General features: G+C 42.1%; 1 protein-coding gene across 1 annotated transcript in view; it reads left to right on the top strand.

Annotated features, from left to right (window-relative positions):
- The window catches only part of LOC106548379 (NACHT, LRR and PYD domains-containing protein 3), a 71,398-nt gene extending 51,611 nt beyond the window's left edge, over positions 1 to 19,787 (top strand). The window contains exons 10-15 of the mRNA XM_087715692.1: positions 860 to 1,030; positions 2,629 to 2,790; positions 2,973 to 3,143; positions 3,331 to 3,501; positions 13,384 to 13,572; positions 19,587 to 19,787. Coding sequence (XP_087571818.1) covers positions 860 to 1,030; positions 2,629 to 2,790; positions 2,973 to 3,143; positions 3,331 to 3,501; positions 13,384 to 13,572; positions 19,587 to 19,647 — 925 coding nt within the window. The 3' untranslated portion in view covers positions 19,648 to 19,787. The remainder of the gene's footprint in view (positions 1 to 859; positions 1,031 to 2,628; positions 2,791 to 2,972; positions 3,144 to 3,330; positions 3,502 to 13,383; positions 13,573 to 19,586) is intronic.
- The last annotated feature ends 184 nt before the right edge of the window (positions 19,788 to 19,971 follow it).

Genomic DNA, 19,971 nt, shown 5'->3' with positions numbered 1-19,971 from the left:
CCTTCCAAGGTTGGTAAAATGAGGGTACAGATTATTGAGGGGCAATATACTGACTCTGTAAACTGCTTAGAGAGAGCTGTAAAGCACTGTGAAGCGGTATATAAGTCTAAGTGCTATTGCTATTACTATCTTCAAAACTTTCTTATACTTACAAATTTGGGGATCTGCTTTAATATAATATTGGCTTGTGAAATAGTTGCTAATCTACATTGAAAAATTTAATTTCCATCTTACTTTCAAGAACTTTGTACTGTATATTACTTTGATTATTGTTGGCACTGAATAATTTGGACTTACCAGACTTCCAGGGAAGCAGTGGCAAAATCAGCATTCCTCTCTGGACAAGAAGAGGGCTTAAGATTGCTCCCAAGCACTCTAGTCTCCCCATGAGGAGACCATAAGATAAAGGTCTCTGGCGAGCTTCAAGATCTGGCTGCTAAGCAATTGCTACCTTTGTCCAAGGACACAAGGTTCACAAACTTAATCACTTCTGGAAATTGCTTGTTATCTGCTTTGTATTAGAAACCTTCAGAATAGTATGTTTCTTTATACTGATTGTTTTTCAATCCTAAGCAAAATAGGGTTTATGTAAATGTAAGAAATAAAAAATCTTATTTCTTATTTTGGAATAACCACAAAAAGGTAATGAGAATGTTGACTTTGGAAAGTTATATACAGAGTAAAGGTCCAGATGGATCTGAAATTAAAAAATGAAATTAATTATTAAGATGGGAGAGGCAGTTCTGTTATCAGCAAATACGTAACTATATTCTCCATCTTCTCTTCAGCTCCTTCAAGACTATAGTTTATGTTTATTTTCCAAGAAATAATAATAATTTGGAGGGATTCATACCTGCAGGCTTTTTGGAAAATGGTTGACTGAATCTTGCAGCTGGCATCTTGCAAGAGTACTCATGAACAGCCCGATATTGAAAAAATTATGGTTGTGGGTCGAGGATTCAAATGCCAGAATGGTGAACATTCTGTGTAAGGGGCTTCAATACCCAAAATGTAAATTAGAAAAACTATGGTAAGTGATCATTGTTTCTTTTTAAATTTGATGTGTGTTACTTTCTCTTGACTGTTTCTCTTTTGAAAATATATCTAGGGACAGGCAGTTCAGTTGCCCTATATAACCATAGTCTCTTCAGTTCCTATAATACTAAACACAGCAAGGAACAAACCATGGAGGAAAAAGCAAAAGGACTAGAGACAAGTCTAGCCACTGAAATTTAAACAACAAAATAAGGAATTCCAATTAAAAGAAAGATTGCAACCAAATTGAACACCATAAGGAACAATTAACTAACACAATAATGAACCTTTAAAGATAGACCAATGGTAACATGACACTCAACGAAGGAAACAAATCAAACCTAGTCCAGTCTAGTCCAGCCTCACTGGAACCAAACAATTTCATACCCTCCCCTTGGAAGAACATGTGCACATGTCCACAATATGAGATGAAACCCATGACTTGTCTAATAAAGAGGACTGGGGTGGCATAAAAGTAATCTTCCAATATTTGAGAGGCAGTCATAGAGAAGAGGGCATCAACCTATTCTCCAAAACACTTCAAGGAAGGACAAGAAATGACAGGTAGAGGATTATTAAAGAGCAATCCAACCTAGAACTAAGAAGAAATTTCCTGACAGTGAGAACTATTAATAAGTAAAAATGTTTGCCTCCAGAAATTGTGGGTGCTCCATCAATGGAGGTTTTTAAAGAACCATTTGTACATAATGGCATATGGATGGCGAACTTATGGCATGCATGCCACAGGTGGCACGCAGAGCCATTTGTCACGGCACATGAGGCATTGCCCTGTCAGCTGGCCAGCTCCAGAGGCTTTATAGGAGCCTGGGGAGGGCGGAAACAGCCTCCCTCGCCCCTGGAGGCCCTTCAGAGAATTCAGGAGCTTCCCTGAAGCCTCCAGAGCGCAAGCTTCCCTGAAGCATCCAGCTCTATGGACAAACCGGAAGTTCAGGAATGGACTTCCAGTTTGTTCGTAGGGCTGGTTTTAGCCATCCAGAGCCTACAGGGGCCTTCCGGAGGCTTCCCTGAAGGCTCTGGAGGGCAAAAAACAACCCTATGAGCAAACCAGAAGTCACTTCCAGTTTGTCCGTAGGGCCATTTTTAGTCCTCCAGAGCCTTCAGGGACCTTCAGGAGGCCGCCCTGAAGGCTCCGGAGGACTAAAAACTGTAAGTCTGTTCCTGAATTTCTGGTTTGCCCATAGGGCTGATTTTTTGTGCTCCTGAAGCCTCTGGAGGCATTCGGGGGGGGGGGGGGCTGTTTTTGCCCTGCCCATGCTCTTATAAAGCCTCTGGAGCCTGGGGAAGGCAAAAAAGCGTGCAAAAAATGGGGGGGAGTGCTGGTCATGTGCGCATATGTGCTGGCGGTTGCGCATTGCATAATGGGTGGACATGCCCGCGTGCAACCCACCTGTGCTCCCCCCTTTTGGCATGCGAGCCAAAAAAGGTTCGCCATCACTGGCATAGGCTTTCTGCTGAGAGTGAGTCGAAGACTTCCAGGTGTCCTTCCAACACTGTTACTTTGTATTGTGTAAATTAAATAATTTTATTTGTGTCTCTGTGTGTGTGTGTTTGTATGTGCGCTCTTTTCTGCAGTATTCATGGAGGATTTCTGTCCAACACATCCAGCAGTGATTTTTTAGAAGTACTTAAGAGATTAAAAGAGTTGCAGTTATTTCTCTGCCGTCTAGATGAAAAAGTAGAGAAAATGCTGTGTGAGGGGCTCCAACATTCAGCCTGCCAAATAAAAAAACTAAGGTGAGTGATCACTGTTTCTTTGTTAATTTGATGTACTTTCTCTTGACTGTTTGTGCTCTGGAAATATATTCAGGGAGAGGCATCATTTGCCATATGTGCCCATACTCTGCAATTCATATAAGAATACAGTCCATGCCTGTTTTTGAAGGAATAATCGTAATATTTTGTACTTTTTTCTACAGGCTTGAGGGAGAGTTCCTGACAGAATCCTTCTGTAGGTCTTTTGCAGAAATACTGAGAAAAAAAACGAGATTGAGAGAGTTGGATTTATTAACCAATAACACAAATAACATAGCAGTGGAAATGTTATGTGAGGGACTCAAACATGCAGACTGTAATGTAATAAAACTAGGGTGAGTGATCAGTGTTTCTTTTTCAGTTTTATATATGTTACTTTCTCTTGTGCGTTTGTCTTCCAGAAATATAACCAGGGTGTGAAGACATTTGCCATATATAACCACATTCTCTTCAATTTCTACAAAACACAATCCATGCTTGCTTTTCAAGAAATAATTGCAGTATTTGCACTTTTCCTTGCAGACTTGGTGGAAAGTTTCTGACTGAATTTTTCAGCAGTCATCTTTCAGATGTATTCAGGAAACATCAGACATTAAAAGAGTTAGAGTTGTTTCCCATCAACAATATTGATGGTGTAGTGGAAGTGCTTCGTAACGGTCTCGAACATTCAGACTGTAAATTAGATGTGCTACGGTGAGTAAGCAGTGTTTTTTAATTTGATTTATGTCACTTCTCTTAAATGATTCTATTCTGGAAATATAGCCACAGGGAAGCAATTTTAATACACTATATAATCATATTTTCTATCGGCGTTTCAAGACTAGAATTCATCTTTCTTTTCAAAGATGTTATTCTAATTCAGGCTTTGTTAAGTGTCTGTCAAAGAGCCACATTAGGGATCTTGCTGAAGTACTTGGGAAAAACAGTAACCGAGAAAGTTAGAGTTGTTTGTCCATGTTAAGGATGAGAAAAAAATAGAAGCACTGTCAGAAAAAACAGGAAAACTTAACACCCATAACAACCAATCACAGCTTAGATTGCTTCACACAGGATCCAGCTCTCTTCCACCAATCAGCTATAACTGTGTGTTTTGACTCATTATACAACTGCCACTTATCCAGCTACTAAATTTAAATAACACCCCTCTAATTTATAACTTTACAGTATTTAAACAAAGTTGTTTCATAAGGTCCTTGTGTTTCTGTGTACCTAATTGCTTTATGAGATCAGCCGAATTATCTTCGGGTGGACAATAAATTAGGTGTATTACATTTTTTTCACTCCATCTCTGACTTTACAAGATTTTATGTCGACATGTTTGTTTCTGGTTTTTACTCTCATCTTTTGTCTTCTGTATACATGTCATGCTGTGTTCAAACACTGGTATAGCTCTTTTCACTTCAATATCCAAATCCTTCAACAATTATATATTTTCTTCTTTTGACTTAGGACATACCATCCTTCTTGTAGTTTCTTTATTTCTACTCCTAAATAGTTCTTTATTTATCTTTACATTTCTTTTGTTCTGCCATAGGCAAATTCAACATTTCCCAGTAATTTTGATGCTCACAAAAAATGCCACATACCTTCACTTAATCAATTGTGAATCTTTCTGAAGAAACACCTTTGTTTGATCTTTCAGACTTCCTTGAAATAAATTGACCGTGTTTCACTGTAATCTGAGTCTCCAAGCATTGCTCTGAGCTACCTTCAGATCCTGAGACTCTTCCAGATTTTTGTTCAACATTCCTGTGTCAATTCTCATCTATTGGAGATCTCTGACTAACAGGCATTAAAATTTCAGTATTGGCACATACTGTCAAGCCTCCAATTAACACCCTTTAGTTGGAGGCTTGACAGTACCCCCCCTTTCTCTCTGTTTTTGACCTAGCAGGCTTAACCCCCCAATCCCCCCATTTTTGGCCTAGCAGGCCTCAGGGAATCCTCCTGGGAACAAAAACTGACCCAAATGCTAAAACAAAAAAAAATCCTACCATCGCACAGCACAGCTGATCATCAGAACTTTTTTTAATTTTGTTAAGCATTTTTTTACTAGCTGTTCAGGCGAACGGTAGCATTTTTTACTACTGGTTCAGGCGAACTGGCCCAAATCAGTAGCATTTCACCCCTGATATACAGTACCTCTGATTTCCCTCTTTGCAAATAGTACAATCCAAATAGTTGCCACAATATTTTAAATTCAAACCTACTGTGTCTGATGAGCGCCGGGAACATCCTGGCTGACAAGTCATTGTTGGGGGGGGGGGGTGTCTTCTACCATCCTGAAGGGATGACAAAGAAGGAACTGTGTCTCGAGCGACCAAGAGGAGCGAAACTGGTTCCTTGCAGGTCAGAGGCAAGCTCTACGATCCGGCAGCGGGGGTGGCGGACATTGCAAAATGTCCACTATGAAGCTAGGGCATCCGGACTAAGTAAGGAGCGGTGTTTGGACAAAGTATGGAGATCGGGTGAGAAGATTTAATAACCTACTAATATAAAATTTTGAATTGGGAATTGGGAGAGAATTCTGTGATTTGGAAACAGCATTAACAGATAAATTGGGAACTTCACAGAAAGGAAAGAGAAAGAAAAAATGGTAGTTTAAATATCAAAGCCCAAAGAGTACTGTCAGCTTCAATAATTTGGAGGCAAAAATGAGAAACGACTAGCCCACCGGAATAAAAAACCTTTGAATTTGGACCTGGAAAGATTGCATTTTTAATAGAGATTAATTGGCAGTTGGAAACTTCACGAAAAGAATGGGAAAAACGGTGGCTAATATACCAAGATCAAGGGGATTTGCTTTGTTTTAATGTGTTCAGTCTAATTCATTGGAGGTGGAAAACAACAAAAGGAAGAATTAAGAAGAAGCTTTGTCTTTCTCCTGTTATTATTTTTATTGTCTGGATTTAAAACTTAAAAACCATACTTTTGAAAAATATTGGATTAAAAGAACTGAGGAGCTGAGCCATTTAATCAGAAGGAAGGAAGGGCTACTTAGTGGAAATTAAGAAAGCGAAATTTAAACATTAGACCTTGATATGGAATGGAACGGTGAGAACTTTTAGGGAGGCTTTGTTTTTATACAGGCTGTTTGGTTTTGTCGCTCTGCAGTTGTGGAAGAAAGGGAGAACATTTGTGTGTGCTGAACTGGAATATCTGAATTGAACTAAAATTGGAAAATAAGAAGAAATTGTGGAATAAATTGTAACCATAATGAATTTAGATACATTTTAAAGGAGAAAAAAATGCAAATTGTTAACCGGGAACTATGGAGAGTTGGGAATTCAAAGAAATATGTGAGATTATAAAAGATATACATGAGCCACTAAAGTTAAACAGAGATGTTAAGTTAGATATTAAGGAGTAACAAGAAATAAACAAGGAAGAAGAAGAAAAGGAAAGTGGAATTACAGAAAAAGTAATATTAGGAAAGGAAAATAAAAAACAGACAAATGATTTCACTGGGTTCGAGAGTGGTGCAGGAAAAGCCGAAAAGAGAGGTTGTGTCCCAACAAAGAAAGGAACGTGGATTAAAGAAGAAAGGAAAGGAAATGATCAGACAGACATAGAGAAGGAAGAAGGGAGGGACAATGCCACAAGGAAACAGCACAATAATAAAAGAAAAAAGGGAAATAAGGCAAAGAGACAAAAGATAACTCTGAGGAGGGCATACTGAATGGCACAGCCGAGGATAGTAAAAAAGATTTAGAAGGAAGGATGCATAAATAAAAAGGAGAAGAAGTTTGGAGATAGGGATAAAAGGCTCACTAGAAAGAAGTGGAAAGGATAGGGAAAGAATGAAAATTTGATAGGAGAGAGGAAGAAGGGAAACACATATATAAAGTAGTAACTATATTAATTATATCTAGAATTTTATATGTGGAGAAAATGTGAGATATACGTTATTTGTTTTTCTTAATTGATGGTTTAAGTTGAATTGAAAACCTGGTACACATACTGTAAAACCAATTTACCAATACATGGTACATATATTGTTCCTTGCCCCTGTATGATAGAATGATTACCATTTACCAGACTTACATATTGCTGGACAGCTGATCCCACACTGGAAAAAAGTTTGGGTTATTTTAAGGTGACCAGATTTTCAGATTGGAAAAGAGGGACACCCTTGACCGGGGCGGGGGGGGAGGGGGGGGGCTTGATTAAAAAAAATTTTTTTTGTCAAAAGGTCAAAATTTTGATCACGTGACCATGAGGATGCTGCAACGGTCGCTAAGTGTGAAAAATGGTCATCAGTCACTTTTTTCAATGCCATTGTATCTTCCTGATTATTAAAAGTGCAAATTCACTCAGTGTCAATCATGACTCCTGAGTCCATTTCAAAGTATTGTGCATAGAAATTTTTAAAATGGCTTGTTTCAATTTATTTTGGATAGAATCTTTTTTTAAATAGTTTAGACAATTTAAAAAAAGAATCAACACAGAATAACACTATTTTTAAAAATCATATGCACAATAAATAAAATATTATTTTAAAATACATTAAAAAAATAAAAGAAAAAACCCAGCTCACTTACCAGCAGGCAGGCAGAGTCAGCAGATCTTCGTAGGGATGGATGGAAGCACACAGGGAGCCTATATATACGCAACTGCAGTAACAATGACAATGATGAAGGATTGGATTGAGTTAAAGAATAAAAGAATTCTGATCTTAGAAGGCCATGACCTGCAGGCAGGCTGGCATAATTTCTTATGGAATGAATGACAAACATAAAACGCACAAATACTTTCAAAATCATTTAATTAGAACTTTACTGCAACAATGGCTCAAAATTAAAAAAATCCACTATGTAAAAACCCCAAATTGGCTATCACCAACAGAAAGAACGACACACCCAAATTTTACAGATTGGAACAAAATTCTAAGATACAGAGATCTAACAGGGAAATTTAAAAACAATTGAAGAATTGGCAGATCAGAATATGAAAGGTGACTGGCTAACCTACCTCCAAATTAAAACTAAATACAATAAAGACACTAAAATATATGGTATTGAAACAGAACCACACAAATTGAATAAAATTATTCAAAGTCTGGACAGAAAGATGATAGGGAAAATATACAAATTCCTCTTGAAGTATCAAATGGAAGAGGAAATTGGAAACTGTAAAAGAACCAATGATAAAATGGGCACAGAACTTTGGCTATAACATTGAACTAGACAAATGGGAAAAATTTTGGGGAATAAATTTAAGAATGACACTATCAATCCCATACAAGGAAAACCTTGTTCTTTCAATCCTTCCAATATTTTTTTCCTTCATTCCCTTGTCTGTTTCAATATTAAGTACATTTCTTCCTTTCTTCCTATAATTTTTTCCATTTTCTTCCTTATATTCTTTTCCATTTCAACATTGTCTTCCTTTTTTCCTTCCTTCCTTCCTATACGTCTTTCCATTTTCTTCCTTATATTATCTTTTCTGTTTCAACAGTCTTTGTTTCTTCCTTCCTTCCCTCCTTCCTTCCTTCCCTTCCTTCCTATACTTCTTCTTTCATTCATTATATTTTCTTTTCCATTTCAATATTAAGTGTAATTCTTTGTTCCTCCTTCCTTCTTTCAATCCTTCCAATACTTTTTCCTTCATTCTCTTTTCCTTCAATATTAAGTGCAATTCCTTCCTTCCTTCCTTCCTTCCTTCCTTCCTTCCTTCCTTCCTTCCTAAGTTATTTCCATTTTCTTCCTTATATAATATTTTCTGTTTCAACATAAAGTGCCTTCCTTCCTTCCCTCCCTCCCATCCCTTTCTTTATGTTTTCTTTATGTTTTCTTCATGCTTTCTTTTCTTTTTCCTCTGCTCTTTTTAAATCCCCCCTTCTTCTCCTCCCCTACATTTAGGTTGGATTAGTTTGTACAACAGTCATCAAACTTCTGAAGTAAAAATAAATAAATAAATCATATTTAAGAAGAAGAAGAAAAAGGAAGACGTTTTTAGTTAAGTCAAACGTTTTAATAAAAGTTTCATCTTTTAAGATTCGTCCAACACATCCAATTGTAACCTTAACAGTAAAGAATATCACCCCAGCTGCTAAAGGTTCAACCAGTCTGAGAACCATTGAAAAGACAACAGTGCAGCAAAATCCAAAAGACACAACTTCCTCACGACCTCACCGCCATTGCTTTGGTACCAAATCTTTAAGGAAGGGGCACCAGAAAGGAGGAGGAGGAGGAGGAGAAGGGAACCAAAGACGCTCTCGGAGGCGGCGATCCCATTCACGAAGAGGCAGGAGGAGAGGTGGGTGCGCTGGCAGCTGCCCCGCAGACAACTTCCACACGCTTCAGGAGCTTCTGCCGAGCAACAGGAGCCCCGGAAGCATGTGGAAGTTGTCTGCGGGCAGCTGCCACTGCGTCCATGCTCTCGGAGGCGGCGATCCCATACACGAAGAGGCAGGAGGAGAGGTGGGGGCGCTGCACGAACGGACTCCTCGCGGCCGCTCCCACGCTCTCGGAGGCGGCGATCCCATACACGAAGAGGCAGGAGGAGAGGTGGGGGCGCTGCACGAACGGACTCCTCGCGGCCGCTCCCACGCTCTCGGAGGCAGCCATCCCATGCACGAAGAGGCAGGAGGAGAGGTGGGTGCGCTGGCAGCTGCCCCGCAGACAACTTCCACACGCTTCAGGAGCTTCTGCCGAGCGACAGGAGCCCCGGAAGCGCGTGGAAGTTGTCTGCGGGCAGCTGCCGCTGCGTCCACGCTCTCGGAGGCCCAGAAGCGAGGGGACGTTCTCTGCTGGCGTCCGCCGCTCCCCCGACCTCTCTTCCTTTCGCGGCGAATCCCATGGATTCACGAACGGACTCCACGGAAGGAAGAGACATCGGGACAGCAGCGGGGAGGCCCAGAAGCGAGGGGACGTTCTCTGCTGGCGTCTGCCGCTGCCACGACCTCTCTTCCTTCCGCGGCGAATCCCATGGATTCACGAACGGAGTCCACGGAAGGAAGAGAGATCGGGACAGCAGCGGGGAGGCCCAGAAGCGAGGGGACGTTCTCTGCTGGTGTCTGCCGCTCCCCCGATATCTCTTCCGCGGCGAATCCCATGGATTCACGAACGGACTCCACGGAAGGAAGAGAGATCGGGACAGCAGCGGGGAGGCCCAGAAGCCAGAGGACGTTCTCTGCTGGTGTCCGCTGCTCCCCCGATATCTCTTCCTTCCGCGGCGAATCCCATGGATTCACGAACGGACTCCACGGAAGGAAGAGACATCGGGACAGCAGCGGGGAGGCCCAGAAGCGAGGGGACGTTCTCTGCTGGCGACGCCGCTCCCCCGACCTCTCTTCCTTCCGCGGCGAATCCCATGGATTCACGAACGGACTCCACGGAAGGAAGAGAGATCGGGACAGCAGCGGGGAGGCCCAGAAGCCAGAGGACGTTCTCTGCTGGCGTCCGCCGCTCCCCCGATATCTCTTCCTTCCGCGGCGAATCCCATGGATTCACGAACGGACTCCACGGAAGGAAGAGAGATCGGGACAGCAGCGGGGAGGCCCAGAAGCGAGGGGACGTTCTCTGCTGGCGGCGCCGCTCCCCCGATATCTCTTCCTTCCGCGGCGAATCCCATGGATTCACGAACGGACTCCACGGAAGGAAGAGAGGTCTGGTCTGGGCAGCACGCACAGAGCGGGAAAGGCAGCACCAAAGCCTGGCCGTGAGCGAGGGAGCGCGCGGCGAGCAGCGACGCTGGGCTGCTTCCTCCTCCGCCGCCACCGGCGGCTGCTCCCTCCGGGGCAGGAGAGCTGGGAGCAGCTGCCCGAGAACTTCCACGTGGTTCCAAAGGTTTTGCCGCCCGTTCCAGCGCAGCACAGGGGCTGGCTGCGAACTCCGCAAGGGGGCTGTCTCCTTCCCCCAGCCCAGCGCCTCCCGATTCCCACGGTACCAAATTTAATACAAAACATGATTTACTCACCACCAGTGAGTAAGCGCAGCTGCCCAAAACAAAGACGAAATAAAATGGAGACTCGCGCATGCGTCCTCAGCTAAGGAGTCCAGCCAATCAGTGAGCTGGTTGGCCAGCTCACTGATTGGCTGAAGTCCAGCCAATCAAATCAGTGAGCGGCAGGCTGGGCTGGCTTAAATTTGTAGGTGGTAGCATAGAACAGAACGATGAGCCAGCCCAGCAGCTGATGGGCGGGAGCTGCAAGCGCCAAAAAAAGCGTGCCTTTTTAAAAAGCGGGCAGGACGCGGGAAAATGCATCAAAAAGCGGGGGTGTCCCGCCAAAAGCGGGACGTCTGGTCACCTTAGGTTATTTACAATATGCTTACTTGCCTCACTAATGGCATTGCAGGGTGGGGACTGCAGTGGGGGGATGCAGGCAAATAGCAAGGCCGGCATCGCTTCTGCAATTGCAGGGGATATGGGGAGGGGCACAGTCAAACAGCAAGGCCAACGTAGCTCCTGACATTGCAGGGGTCTGGGGGGCGGGGGCACAGCAGGCAAACAGACATGGTGCACAGCTTGCGGGCAGCCAATCTGCCTGTTAGGTGTCAGGCTGCAGTGGCAAGGGTGCGGATTCCCAAGCCGCGTGCCACCTCCATATGTCTGTGCCTCCCCAAGCCCCCTGCAATCACAGAAGCCACACCAGCCTTGCTGTTTGCCTGCATTTCCTCTCAAACACCCCCGCAATACCTCAAACCATGCCGGCCTTGCGAGCCAAGCTCTCTTTGCTAAGTCCCCTTGAAATACTCCTCCTTTCCTTCATGCTCACCCCAACACACTCTCACCCGTCTCTCCCCCCAGTGGCCCCTGCCACCACTTCCCCTCCCTCCAGTCTGCAAGGCCCCAAAACGTGGATAGCAGTCACAGTACTTTTTAAAAAAATCTTGCATTGTACATTGCCCTCCCACAGACAGCCTCTGTGATCACCCATCACCAATCACATGCTGGCCCTGCAGCAACATTGCTTCTGCCTGTCATCCAGTTGTCTGGGGGCTATTTATCTCAGACAGCCAAAGGCCCGGGTCAAATGGTGTCTGGGCGAATGGGCAGGGACAAAGGGCCAGGGGCTGAGGGCCAATGGTCCACAGGCCATGGGTGGGGAGAGCCAATGGAGGAAGAAAGCTGACTGTAAATGGTCTGAGGCGGGTGGCTGGAGGTGAAGGAGGCGTGGCCAAGGGTCCATGACTAAATATCCTAAATCCTAAGTATTATCAAGGGAACTCAGCACAACATATACTTTGTGTGCTTCTGAAAACATCATTCCTCGCTCTTCTAATTCAAGGAAGGTTTCCTCATAAACTAGAGGCGATCTAACAAACTTTCTCCATACTTTAGCCTTGTTCTATAAAGTGATCTTGTGAGTGTTACTTTGCTGCTTTCAGTCTCTCTTATATAAATTCTGTGTAAGCTAAGCTAGCATTCTCTAGCAGATGATAGTCCATTCATATGTGCTGCCTTTCTGACAAGCACAAAATTATGTTAGCTAGTGCTTTTTCATTTTGCCTTTCCCCTCCTCACTAAGATTTGCTAAAAGATTGCTAACCACTTGGCCACAAATCTATCTCTGCAAAAACACCTCTAATATCAGCGGTGGAAGTCATCTTTTTCTATGGAACTTCAGGGCTGCCTAATTTAGTGCCTGGGGAAATGGCAGGGGGGATTTGCATGGAGTAAGTGAAGATATATAGCCATAACAACATTCTTTTCTCTGAGAGTCAAGGACATTCAGCCTGCACCTGGATAGGAGTCAGTCTACTCCGCCCACCCACTCGGACATCATCAAGGCACGTCTGCGCATGCATAGAAGGCATGTGCGCGCGCTCCCGCTACCGAACTAGTAGTGAAGAAAATAGAATGTCATTACTGATAGGAGTGATTTGGAACCCTGGAATCCAGATTTAATTTCCATGAGAGATAATTTGTCTCATTAAGACAAGCTATTTCTATAACAGATAGCATTGTGCTGTCTTTATAGACCAATTGTCCTCAACCTTCCTCAGGTTCATGAAAAAACTGTTATCTCAGAGAAACGTACTATTGGTGCTTCAGGGCACTTCTGAGCCAATAATCTGTCAGGGAATTGTGCAGCAGGTGTCTAGATAAAGTCAGTGATGCTGTCACAAACTTGTGGTTTTATATAAATAAATATATCTATTTATTTATTTATATAAATAAATATATTTACCTCTACTTTTCCAGCAAACAAATAGTCAGGCAAATAGGAGCACCATGAGGTAAATCACATGCTCTCAGGTGGGAAAACAGGGAAGCTCCTCCTTTATACCCACAGCAACCAATTACAATTTAGATTGCCTCATGCAGGAGCCAACAGTCTTCCACCAATCAACTACAACTGTTCTGACTCATGGTACAACCCCTATTTTTCCAGCTATTAAATTTGAAAATGTTAATAAGCACTGTGTGAAGGGGTCAAACATGGAGAGCGATTTATGTAGGTGAACAGAATTTTCAGTTAGAAGAGTACAATTATCTCTTGCTAATTGATCTCTTGTAAACATATCCAGGGAGACTACAAATAATGAAATTCCCTCCAGGTTCTTCAAGACATCTGTTCCTAGTTGATTTTAAAGATCTATTTGTACTAATTCTAACCTTTCTTTGTAGCATTAATGGAGAGTACTTAAAAGTATTCTGTGGGCACTCTCTCTCCTTTGGGACACAGATTGCGACAATTGTCAATATAAACCAGAACCTACAAGAATTTTATTTGCATGGTGACTGCATTAGTGACTATGAGACAAAGCTACTCTGTGAAGAACTAAAACACTCAGGGCATAATTTAAAGGACCTATGGTAAATCATCAGTTTATTCTTTGCTATTTGATTTCTATATTGTTCATATTATTTCCTTAAGTTTTTTATTATAGAGACATTTTAATATAAATTCAAAATATCAGAAGTAAAATATTTTACTTCCTTTGATTTAATGAAGTGAAATATTTTACTTATGATATTTTGAACTTATATTTTCCTTGTTAATGAGAATTTATTCACTTATTCCATGTAAGTTTTTTAATCTGCTTGTTTAAGAGAAACTTGTTATTAATTTTTTTCTTGTTTTTATTGAGAATGGTATCGGTATCTTTAATCTATTTCTTGTAGAAACATAAGCTATAATAATTGAATTGCTGTGGTAATAATTAAAACCTCCAGATTCAGCAGCAAAATTATCACAATTGCATTCTTTCTCTCTTAGAATCAATGTGTTGGCATGATATGTGATGGCCTGATTGCCATGTTTTGATTTTGCTTAGTTTTGGTTTTTACTATTGTAATGAGCTGCTTAGAGTTGTGCTACATAATATGGCTAGTCATAAACAAACAAACCAACAAACCTACAGTAAGTAATGAGACTGGCAGATGTTGCTCTTCATAAAATATTAAAATAAACTGTGGGCTCATTGATGCATTGCAGGGTGGGTGGAGGGTGGGGGCTCCCTCTAACTTTATCCAATGCCTTCTCTAACACACTGACCTGTTAGCAGGACTGTTTGAGGAGGAGTGATGTAGTGCTCTTATGGAAGACTATTGAACTCATGTTCAAAAGTGGCACAATAGGAGCTAATATATGGGATGAAAGGGTTGTAAACTAGTATGTAGAGCAAAAAAAAAAACAACTGCTAAAGAGAAGGTTTCAGTCCTCCAATCTTGCATCTAATTGAGTCAGTTCTGCTTTAATGGTGTTCAGGATCTTCAAACACTCTAAACCTGATCTTTTGAATCTTTAATTATTGAGCTTTGTTGCGTTTGTTGAAATTAGTTTTCTACAATCCAAAGAAAAAATCTCATTACCGGTAAGTTTATTTTTCACAAATCTTTTCAAGATAGACATATACAGTGCATTCAGAAAGTATTAGAGATCCCGCTTACTTTTGTCCATTTTGTTATGTTGCAGCCTGATTCCACAGTTTCTTTTCTCATCTACTCTCAGTGCCCATAACAAGAAACTGAAAACTGATTTTTAGAAATGTGTAAAATTTATTAAAAAGAAAAAACTGAAATATCACTTTAGCATATGTATTTAGACCATTTGCAACATGTGAAATTTAGCTCAGGTGCCTCCCATTTCTCTTGATAGTTGCTGACATGTTTCTATGTCTTGATTGGAGTCCATCTGTGGTTAATTAAAATGGTTGGACAGGATTTGGAAAGACACATACCTCTCTATAGAAGGCCTCACAGCTGACAATGCATACAGTAGCAGAGCAAAAACCATGAGGTCAAAAGAAGTGCCCACAGAGCTCAGACCAGGGGTGAAATCCTACCAGTTCAGACTGGTTCGAGAGAACTGCTAGTGGACATTGGGCCTGGGTTGCTGAACCAGCAGGGACTGTTGACTGGCCACGCCCATAAACTGGTCCCCTGGTGGCCACTCGCTTGCCCCATCCAGTCTCTGCTTTCCACTGTCTCAGCCTGCCTCCCCTACTCCCTTCTCTGTGGCCCGCAGCTCTGCTATGCTTGCCTACCTTCCATGTGGCCTTCCTGGTGTCCCCATGGCCAGGTTGTGAAGGCAGGCAAGCATGTCAGGGCTGGCCGGCCATGGGGAAGGGAGCTAGCAGCCTACTCCCTTCCCCGCAGCCCTGCCATGCTTGCCTGCCTTCCACGCAGCCTTCCCAGTGGTCCCCCATGCCCGCTTGCTTTCCAAGGTTGACGTCTATCCAGCCTGGCCAGTGGGTGGATAGGCAGCCCTTGGCGGAGATGCAGTCACTGCTCTGGGGCTGAGAGGGACAGTGGTGCTCCGGGAGGGAAGGCAGTGCATATGTGCAGCAGCCCCAGGACATCCGCCTGGCGGCTCTCCCCCAAACCACCACCACCGCTGCCCCTCTCAGCCCCAGAGTAGCGGCTGTGTCTCCACCAAGGGCCTGCCTGCCCACCCACTGGCCGGGCCATGATGGACGCCAACTTTGGAAGGCAAGTGGCCGTGTGGGACTGCCAGGAAAGTAGTGTGGAAGGCATGACAGGGCTGTGTGGAAGGGAGTAGGCTGCTAGCTGCTTCCCTGCGGCCGACCAGCCCCGACATGCTTGCCTGCCTGCCAGGCGGTCTTCCGCTTGCCTGCCTTCACAAGCTGGCCAGCAGTGGCAGCAGAGATGACGGAACTGCGCCGCGTCAAGGAGTTCTACTGCAAAGATGCACCCAGCAAAAGCAGCAGTGGCAGCAACAGCAGAGCACATCCTGAGAGAGAGAGAGAGAGAGAGAGAGAGAGAGAGAGAGAGAGAGAGAGAGAGAGAGAGAAATAAAAAGAGAAAGAAAGAGAAGAAAGAGAAAGACAGAAAGAGAAAAAGAAAGGAAGGAAGGAAGGGGAGAAAGAGAGAGAAAGAAAGGAAGGAAGGAAGTGCCAGAGTGAAAAGGAAAGTCAAAGAAAGAAGGAAAAAGAGAAGGAAAGAAAAAGAAAGAAAGAAGAGCAAAGGAAAGAGAGAGACAAGAAAGAAAGAAAGAAAGAAAGAAAGAAAGAAAGAAAGAAAGAAAGAAAGAAAGAAAGAAAGAAAGAAAGAAAGAAATGAAAGAACTTATGACCACAATTGAACCCAAAATTTTAGTTACTAAGCAAGAGCATTGTTAAGTAAGTTTCACCACCGGTCACTTGACCACCAAGCCATGCCCACAGAACCGGTAGGGAACATGTTTGGGTTTCTCCACTGGCTCAGACACAGGATTATTGTAGGCACAGATCTGGGGAAGGCTTTTATAAAATTTCCACTGCATTGAAAGTTCTTAAGAGTGACCTCCATAATTCTCAAATGGAAGAAGTGTGGCATAACCAAGACTTTTCCAAGAACTGGTCACCCAGTCAAACTGAGCAATCGGGGAAGAAGGGTCTTCATAAGAGAGATGACCAAGAGCCCAATGGTCACTCTGACTGAGCTCCAGAAATCCTATGTGGAGATGGGACAGAGTTTCAGAAAAAAACCATCATTTCAGCCCTACACCAATCTGGGCTTTATGGTGGCTAGACAGAAACACATGAAAACCTGCTTCGAATTTGCACACACATTAAAAAACCTCACCTGAAGGATTCTCAGACTGTGAGGAACAAGACTCCCTAGTCTAATGAAACCAAGATCAAATGTTATGTCTGGAGGAAACCAGGCACCGCTCATCACCTGCTCAATACCATCCCAACAGTGAAGCATGATGGTGGCAGCATCATGCTGTGGATATGTTTTTCAGCAGCAGGGACTGGAAGACTCATCAGATTGAGGGAAAGCTGAATGGAGGAATATCAGGAATATCCTCAATCAAAATTTGTTCTGCTCAGGACCTCAAACTAGGCTGAAGATTCACTTTCCAACATGACAATGATCCTAAGCACACAGCCAAGACAACACAAGAGTGGCTTAGGGACAACTTAGTTAATGTCTTAGAGTGGCCCAGCCAGAACCTTGACTTGAACCCCATTAAACATCTCTGGAGGAACCTGAAATGGCTGTCCACTGACAGTCGCCATCCAACCTGACTGAGCTTGAGAGGATTTGCAAGGAAGAATTGCAGAAAATTCCCCAATCCAGGTGTGCAAGACTTGTTGCATCATACCCAAAAAGACTCAAGAACATAATTTCAGCCAAAGGTGCTTCAACAAAGGTGTTGCAAAGTACTGACTGAAATACTAATGTGATATTCTGTTTTCACTTTGTCATTATGGGGTACTTTCATGAGAAAAAGATTATTTCAACAGTGGTAGAATCAGGCTGCTGCAGAACAAAATTGACAAAAGTGAAGGGGGACTGAATGCTTTCTGAATGCATTGTATATGCTATAGGTAGCATATTGGATGAGCACAACACCATTCTGCTATTTTAAAAATGGCTGCCATAAAAATAGCAGAGAAATGAGCTGATGATTGCATGAGATCCAAATCATTTCTGTCTACTAGTTTACAAAATGTGGGGAATTTGGAACAGAAACGGGGGGAAATGCCATCCTTGCCATCCCTCAGCATCCATTCCACATACAAATAACCCACCCACCCCATCATTCAATGGAAAATGTTATGAAGGAAATACAATGTTGCAAAAGATATAAGCTTTTTAGCCTAAATTGTAGGTATTTACCGATTTCTTAATCATATGAAAACTAGCCCACTCCAGACATTAAAATCTCTTAGACACAAAAACAGATTCCTTCCTTAACATCAAGCCCTTCAGTCAACACCTAGTCAATTATCACACCTTTCAGGGAAAACAACATTTCTTCCTTACAGGCTTCAAATAATTCCAGCCTATATTACTGCCCCGAATCTTTTCATTCCTGGACACCAGTATGATTCGCTACAATATTGAATCAACCATCCTTCATTTCAAAAGGTTGTCAGGGTTATTTGTGATGTATCCCAAACTTGAACCCAGAATTTCCTCCTAAAAAAACATGCAGAGCAACTTGCCATAAATATGTGCAGGATTGGATCTAGACCAGGGGTGTCAAACTGGCAACCCACGGGCCAGTTGCATCATGTGCAGGCCATGTCCACCCCAACTCTGTGAATGGAAAAATGTCACTTGAATGCAACATGATGTGGCAAGTTTGACACCCATGATCTAGTCTTAATTATATTTAGATAAGATTGACTACGTGGATACAAATGAGTTAGGAGATGTGTAAAAGAGTGATAACTTGAAATATTAAATCCATTTGGTACATTATCATCTTTACCAAATATCACAGATAATATCTTCAGTGCTTGACATATTCTGTTCATGCTCCTGTCCAAACATCTTTGATTGTGGAATTTGGTCTTCCAATAAGCCACACTTAGACTTTGTTTCAGACTCTTACAAACCCCAAATATTGAGTAGATTGGAGAAGCCTGGAAGCCATTTTAATTAAACCAAGACAAAGTAAGAATTTCTCATTCATTCTCTTTGAAAGCAAAACATGTTTGATGTAGCTCAGCCTGATCCAGGACAAGTCAATCTCAATTTTTTGAATTGGAGAGTAACAGCAACAAATAATTGTAAGTCTGAAATATAAAATTCAATTCAGGTAAACAGATAACATTGCAGATTTAAAAAAAACCTTCCAGCACCCCATAAAATACTGTATATAAAATGCCTATATCAAAACAGTAACATTTATTGGATCACTATTCCATTTTTCTTTTTAAATTTAATGACATTATTGTTAAACTCCTATTTTCTTTCATACCTTTTTACCTTCTGGATTTGTCCTAAAAGTTTATTACAGAGCCTTAAACAAATGTATTCCTTGAAGTCTTCTAGTAGTAAACTTTTTCTCTTGAATCAAAGTGAGCCTTTGGATCAATCCATCATAGGCTGCTCCACTCAGGACGGCCCTTTCAGCTTATCCATTGTTGGACCCAGTGCCATCTTGGACAGAGGATGAAATCATGGAAAATATTTTCTTGGCTATTGCTTGGAAGGATCAACTGTGAACCGGGTTGGATAAATTAGTGGGGCAGGGACAATACTAACATTGAGAGATGAAATAAAAACACAAGAAAACTATGACTTTCACCTGATTTGGGGGGAAATCATGCAGAGCACTTGAGTAATATAGGGACACCAAAGAAGAAAGACGAAATAATTCTTTTCCTAAAATGTATTTTATAGGAATAGCAAATTCTTCTATTGACAATTAAAATGTACGGGTTTTTTTGAACCAGATAAAATGTACCTAGGATGAGAGTGACAAAATAAAACTTGGAACTATCTTGGCTACATCAGATTATATTTGGAGGTCTGGGTCTGCCCTGAAAGATGTTCAGATGGGTCCCTGCTCAGTCTGATAGAGAGATTACTGGGGATTTATCTTTTATTGGGGGATTAAAATAAGATTTTCTTTTTCATTATAGGTTGAATGGAAAATATATTATACAGAATGGAGAATGGATGGACATGGAGCATATGACTTGAGCCTCCTGTGCAAATTTTTTTTCTTCATGGCTGCCTTTTTCTATTTTTATTTCTATTAAGAATATGGTCAGGAAGAGTTGGAATTTAATATACACTATATTACCAAAGTATTCACTCACCCATCCACATAATCAGACTCAGTTGTGGGCAAATACTTTTGGCAATATAGTGTATTTCAAGTGAAATTCTGAAGAGCTTTCTTTCAGCAACTATAATCTGAACTGTGGAGTCCTTGTGATCTCTGTGGTTGGTTGTTTACTTGCAGATGTTTCGGCTTCTAGCACTGAAAATGTTACCTAGTTAGGTAATGAAATGTCTCCCCCC

This window comes from Thamnophis sirtalis, unplaced genomic scaffold, assembly GCF_051295495.1.
Source record: "Thamnophis sirtalis isolate CommonGarterSnake01/CBP01778 unplaced genomic scaffold, rThaSir2_p1.2 scaffold_1, whole genome shotgun sequence".
Taxonomy (NCBI): domain Eukaryota; kingdom Metazoa; phylum Chordata; class Lepidosauria; order Squamata; family Natricidae; genus Thamnophis; species Thamnophis sirtalis.
This window is presented reverse-complemented; position numbering and strand designations above follow the sequence as displayed.